The following is a 6,518-nucleotide window of genomic DNA, read 5'->3' as shown; positions in this document are numbered from 1 at the left end:
ACATACATGTTGCAATACTTTGAATCTTATTTATGTTTTTGTATTATCCCGACTATATCATACTTCAAGTACTCATAATAAGCTCATACATCACCATAAAAAATAAATTACTAAATGATAATGACAAGAATATAATTCAAAAAAGTATCATGTCGATATATTTGATTTAGTAATTTACTCTTTTTCTTTCATGGTGACAAGATATATAAAACTGGAGATTTGAGTGCATTATAGTCAGAATGCCTAGCTATTCGTCGTTGAAGTAACCGGAATCAGGTCAGGCCATTTATACAAAAAAAATCTTCATTTTGTTTTATAGAAAAAAGTTAATTAACCTTCATTTTATTGTTTGGTTTAATATTTTGAAGTCAAGAAATCTCAACGAGCTAGAAAAGTTTTTGAGAAAAACACTCTCAGGTTCCATGTAGACAATCAAATTATAGAAAAATCTAATGAAATCACAAAATTACTCTTTATTGAATTTGTCAATTTGTTATATTGACGTTATCAATTGCTGTTAGATAGTTGTTAGTGGAGTTGTTCATTTAACAACTAAGGCCTCATTTAGTTGTTAGAAAGGATGTGAATTGAATGGATTTAAAAAATTAAAAAAAAAGAATTAAATCACTCTCCCCTCTCATAAGTATAATAAAACTTAATAACACATATCATGAATATGAGAATCATTACACCCTTCAAAAATATCATGAATCATAATTTTCAGCCTCATAAATTAAATTATCCTTTTCCCTTATCAATATGATTCACCTATCTCCCTCCACATTTTGATTATTTTACTTTTACTTTTACTTTTACTTTTTCAATCCTTTTTTTGTGATTTTGTGAGACTTTTTCTATATTTAAATTGCTGGTGTGGGATTTAAGAGTGATTTTCCAAAGTTTTCCCGCTACACTTTGTTAGACATCTCAAATTTAGGGATCTCAAAATATATATAGGTATAAATTTTGCAAATGTTAGAAAGTGAATTGGAAGAGTTAGAAATTAGAATGTACTAATTTTTTAATCATGTTATATGTTTGGTTTAATTTTTTTAAAGTCAAGAAATCTCAACGAGACAGAAAAATCGCCCCCTCACTTTGTTAGATACCTCAAATGATTTAGGGATATAAAAAATATAGCTATAAATGTTGTAAATATTAGGATAAGTAAGGTTAAAACTTAAAAGTATCAATAACATGAATAAAAAAATCACATGTCCTTATGTTACTAGGAGCTAAGTGCTTAAGCTTTTTCTTCTTATAACAATTAATTTAACACCTAGTTTAAGTACCATAATAATTTCAAAATTGAAGAAAACATTATGTCCTTCAAGATTCTTTTCACGATTTAACTATTTAACCTAATCATAAATTCATGCAAGCTTAATTACATGTTGTGGATACATTAATTGATCATCACAGAGAAAAGAACCCGAGCAGCAGACCAGCATAAGATAGGGCTAGAAGGATTTGAATTAATCGACAAATTTTATAGACCGGCAATCAGACCAAGATGGCCTCAAATACCAACAGAAGAACAGACAGTGATAAGTGCAAGAGAGGCGGCACACATGTATCGTGGGATAGTTGTAGTTGACTATCCAAGGGAACGTGGCAAGGCAAAGAAAGAGGCGGAGGAAGAAGGACGAGCTAAGGCGGAGAAAAAGGCAGTGGATGAAGAAAGAAAGGCTAAGGTTGAAAAGAAAGCAAAGGAAAAAAGACCGGCTAGGGTTGACAGGGAGGTAGCGGAGGAAGAAAGACAGGCTAAGGCCAAGGAGGAGGCAACAGAGAAAGAAAGACGGGCTAAGGCCGAGGAGGAGGCAGCGGAGGAAGAAAGACAGGCTAAGGCTGAGGAGGAGGTAGCAGAGAAAGAAAGACGAGCTAAGGCTGAGGGGGAGGCGGCGGAGGAAGAAAGACGAGCTAAGGCTGAGGAGGAGGCCGCAGGGGAAGAAAGACCGGCTAAGGCTGAGGAGGAGGCAACAGGGGAAGAAAGACTGGCTAAGGCTGAGGGGGAGCCGGCAGAGGAAGAAAGACGGGTGAAGGCTGAGCGAGTGGAACAGATAGAAAAGGGGAAGACATTGTACAAAGCAATATGTGCAAACAACTGGACCATGGCATAAGCATCCCTAGATGAAAACCCTAGTGTCTTGACTGCTAAAATCACTTCTTCAGGCAAAACAGCACTTCACGTGGCTGCATTGTTTGGTCATAGGTTTATAGATGAGGAGCTAGAGGGATTAGTGCCTTCAGAATTCCTAGAAACTACTGATGACTTTGGCAACACGCCTCTTTTAATTGCTACAATCACGGGAATCACTCAAGTTGCAGAATGCCTGGTGAATAAGAACACCAACATACTCGGCATTGCAAACTCAACTGATGAACTTCCTCTCACTCTGGCTTTTCTGAATGGTCATCAACATATGGGACGTTATCTTTATTCTAAAACTCCATTGAGTTACCTCCACCCAGAGAATGCTCCTCTGCAGGGTGCTATGCTACTTCATTGCTGTTTCCAAACACAATGTTACGGTATGTAATCAATGTTACTTGAGAACCTTATAATTAGTCATCATCGATTAATTTATAATATTTTATATTCTCTCTCACCGTTTAAATATATGTTTGGTAATCCCTAATATACGACTAGCTGCTGATTTGTTGTACTTTCTCATATGGTATTACTATGATATACAGATATTGCTTTGGACTTGCTTAATCGATGCCAAGATTTGCTTTTTGCATCGGATAAAGAGGGTTGGAAACCAATTTATGGTATAGCAACCATGAACTCTGCAATTCCCAGGTGAAATGAACTTATCTTTTGGAAACGATTGATCTTTGACTGTAAGTATATCCCTAGTTAAATATGTCTAACTGTCTCTCTTTTTCATAATAATGTTTATATTTTATGCTCTCCTTTGTTTAGAATCTACAGTGCAGCATTATATGGCTCAAGTAGACCGAAACCTAATTTAATTTTGTGTCTGAATGAAATTCAATCATAGATTAATATATAGATTTATTAGCAATTTCATTATTTGTGTGCCTTTCTATAGTACGTGTAAACTAAAATGGGAAAAAGATTATATATTGTTAATTATAAGATCGATCGAGGATATATCCCCTTTTCTCTGATTCCTCTTATTTAAAATGTAAGATATAGACAAAAGTTCAAGCCCAAGATTGGATCGTGATCGTTTACCCATCCAACAACAAGACACAAGTGATAGAGCTCAAGAAAAGCTTACAACGCTAGGTGAGCATATATGTGTGAAGAAAATAATTGAGGGTTTTATTTTCATTATATCTTTATCATTTCAGCATTAATATCTCAAATAAAATAAGAAATCATTTTATTGTCTTTAATTTTACATAGATTACAATTTAGATTTAAATTATTATTATTTTAAAGTTTATAGAGCTCTATGAATAACCTTAGGGTGGATAGACTTGATTTGAATAAGAATTCATATTTTTCCCGACATCTTCTCTCGATTCTCTTTCTCACCCCTTTCTTTTCTCTCTCCCTGCCCTTTTCTTCTTCTAGTTTCACATCGATAATGCCAACCATCTTTAATTAAACCTTTTTTATATAGAAAAAGACAAAACAAAAGTTTTATTAAACATTTCTTCAGCGAAAAGTACAAGAAATATTCTTAAACTTAGGATTAGCTCTTCCAGTTTTTGATGCACGGAGCTGACACTTGCAAAGTTGCGACAGGGCATTGTTTACTACAAAGGCTCATCTCCTCCACCGATAAACTTATAGGTTGGTATATATATATAGCTAAATGTGTGAGTGTATTTATAATTTCTTCCTAAAATTGCATGCGTGTTTAAGTTTTGAATTATCATAAACTTAACTAACAGGGAAAAAAAACACTTGTATTGCATATCAAAACCAGTAATTAAGAAATACAGGAGCTGAAGTTGCTGCGTGCACAAGCAGATGAAATTCTTGGCCTAGTTTGTAGGAATGCAAGCAGGATCGACCAAGTGAGTGTTTATGCAGATGCTCTATTTCTTGCAGCTACAGAAGGGAATGTTGAGTTTGTGCTTCAGATATCAAAAGTGAACCCAGATTTTCTGCTAATTGGGGACAGCTCATATCAAAACGTTTTTCTGCTATGCTGTTCGTAATCGACAAGCTAGAGTCTTCAACCTTATTCATGGTGTTCGTTTCAAGGATCTTGTTGCTACAAGTAAAGATGTTGATGGAAATACAATGCTGCATGTGGCAGCTACTCAAGCTCCAGCTCCCTTTTTTAATCGCATCTATGGACCGACATTACAAATGCAAAGAGAATTGCAGTGGTTTAAGGTAAGAACAAAGGTAAAATCACTCTCAAGGTTCCCCACTTAGTAATCTAAGCATAAAAGTCCTGTAAAGTCAGAAAATTACTCTAAAGTACTACATCTTTTACCCAAGTTATTAATTATATTACTGATAGATATAGTTGTTACTTATGTTGCTTAGTTATCAACTGAGCAACTACGATCACTAGCTATATAATTATCCAGCAGTAATTGACAACTTGAATATAGCAAATAGACAATTTTAGTTAAAACAGCATGAGACTTTTGAGTAATTTTGTAATTTTATGAGATTTTTCTACATGGGGGATTTGGCCAAATAACCCACAAGGTCATGGGTTTAAATCCCAGTGGTAATGTAAGAACCTTGTTACTGAGCAATCTGTAACTACTTCTCTAATCTTTGAACTCAAAGGTATGCTTTGGCCTTGCTAGGCCCTCAGAATGCCACTTACTTAAACTTTTTTCAACCAAAAAAAAATTGCTTGTGTGAGATTTGAGAGTGATTTTTTCTAAAACAAAAAAGACATGCCTTATCCATCTGTGGGGTTCCTTACAATTTTTATATATTATTTACAATTTTTATATATCACGTTAAATGATTAACAATTGGGTTAACAAATGCAGGAGGTGGAGAGTTTGACACCTCCTACTATTAGGGGAGCTAGAAACAAGGATGGCATGTCAGCTGAAGAATGATTTAGAGAAAGTCATAGAGATTTAATAAAGCAGGGAGAGGAATGGATAAAAGCTACAGCATCTTCTTGTTCAGTTGTCGGCACCCTAATTGTGACGATTATGTTTGCTGTAGCTTTCACTGTGCTAGGAGGAAATGATCAAACTTTTGGCTACCCATTATTCATCAAACAACAATTTTTTAAGGCTTTTCTATTCTCAACTATATTATCACTCCTATCTGCTTCCACTTCTGTTCTCATGTTTCTAGCAATCCTTACATCTCGGTACTCAGAAGAAAAATTCCTCAAATCCATGCCCGCAAAATTGTTTTTTGGTCTCTCTTCACTTTTCATCTCCATTTTAAGCATGATGATAGCCTTTCTTTCTACCATTCGTCTCATGCTAAAGCATACAAACTACTCGTGGGGTGTGGTTCCCATTGTAATCCTTTCAAGTGTTCCTGTTTTTCTCCTTGTGTTGTCACAATTCCCTCTTCTTCTTCACACTGCTTTTTCTACTTATGGCAATATCTTTAATAGGAAAGTGGAGGTGTGGCCACGAAACATGTATATTGAAAAGACCAATGACCCACTTATGTTTTGTATTCTTTGAGTATTGCTTTGATATGATAAGGAATGAATTGGTTTTCGGGTAATTTACAACTTACATTATCCTTCTTTTTATTTATAATTCCATTGTTCATTATTTAATTGATAATTAATCCTACAAAATATACAATTCAATTTCTTATCATGTATATAATTGGATTGGAAAAATGAGTTTTTATGTTTTTTCAATGAAAAATAACTTATATCTTTATGATATGAAAAGATAATTTGAATGTGCTCCCAATTGTGTTTGATCATAAGCATATATTCAATTAGGAGTGTTCATAGAATCGATCCAACCTAAGAAAAATTTGAGAGAACAGACACGAATAAATATGAGACAAAATTTGAGTCGATGGGATAAGATATGAAACATGTCAATTTTCATATTAATTGATTCTTGAGAGATAAATAATTTGAATTTTTATTTAAAATTATGAATTATATAAATATTATGAAGCAGCGAGAAATTACTAATATATAGGTTTCAAACTTTTAGAGTACTTTTTTTTTTAGAATACTGGCCACGGTAAAACTGTGCAAGGAAACCAAAATCAAAATCAAGTCATGTCGGAAGCCATAAGACATCTACAATTAACAGGTGGTCTATCAAACGCCGTAATATCAAAATGATCTCTTGAAGTTCTGTGGTTAGGAGGTTAGCGCATTCTTTGTAGACGTGCTCAAAAGTGATTTCCCAAACTTTAGGGCACTTCAAATCAAAATAATTGGAAAAAAGTGTGTGAAATTATTCAATTGCCATTTGACTTTTTTTGACTTCTCCCTTTCATCAATTTATTTCCAAGTATTTTGCGACTTGTTAGTATAACTCAAATTCATGAGAGCTGTTAGTGATCAATTCACTTATTTGAGATTTCTTTGTAATTTTCCTTTTTTTTTAGTACAGGATCAGAA

The 6,518-nt window shown here is 34.0% G+C and overlaps 1 protein-coding gene across 4 annotated transcripts; it reads left to right on the top strand.

Annotated features, from left to right (window-relative positions):
* The first annotated feature begins 223 nt into the window (after positions 1–223).
* LOC129298257 (uncharacterized) lies at positions 224–3,772 on the top strand. Of its 4 annotated transcripts, none has more exons than XR_008590321.1 (4): positions 1,426–2,532; positions 2,698–2,806; positions 3,167–3,259; positions 3,725–3,772. XR_008590321.1 is itself a non-coding variant. In XM_054936640.1 (3 exons), the coding sequence occupies exon 2, from the start codon at positions 1,572–1,574 to the stop codon at positions 2,118–2,120; it is 549 nt and encodes a 182-aa protein (XP_054792615.1). In that variant the 5' UTR covers positions 224–276; positions 1,423–1,571; the 3' UTR covers positions 2,121–2,532; positions 2,698–3,075. The 4 variants fall into 4 exon arrangements, 1 of the variants encoding a protein (XP_054792615.1); XR_008590320.1 differs by having other exon boundaries at positions 3,161–3,259; XR_008590319.1 differs by having other exon boundaries at positions 3,161–3,259; positions 3,716–3,755.
* The last annotated feature ends 2,746 nt before the right edge of the window (positions 3,773–6,518 follow it).

Source organism: Prosopis cineraria, unplaced genomic scaffold (genome assembly GCF_029017545.1).
Source record: "Prosopis cineraria cultivar Desert tree isolate PC_DT_omini unplaced genomic scaffold, ASM2901754v1 PC756, whole genome shotgun sequence".
NCBI lineage: Eukaryota > Viridiplantae > Streptophyta > Magnoliopsida > Fabales > Fabaceae > Prosopis > Prosopis cineraria.
This window is presented reverse-complemented; position numbering and strand designations above follow the sequence as displayed.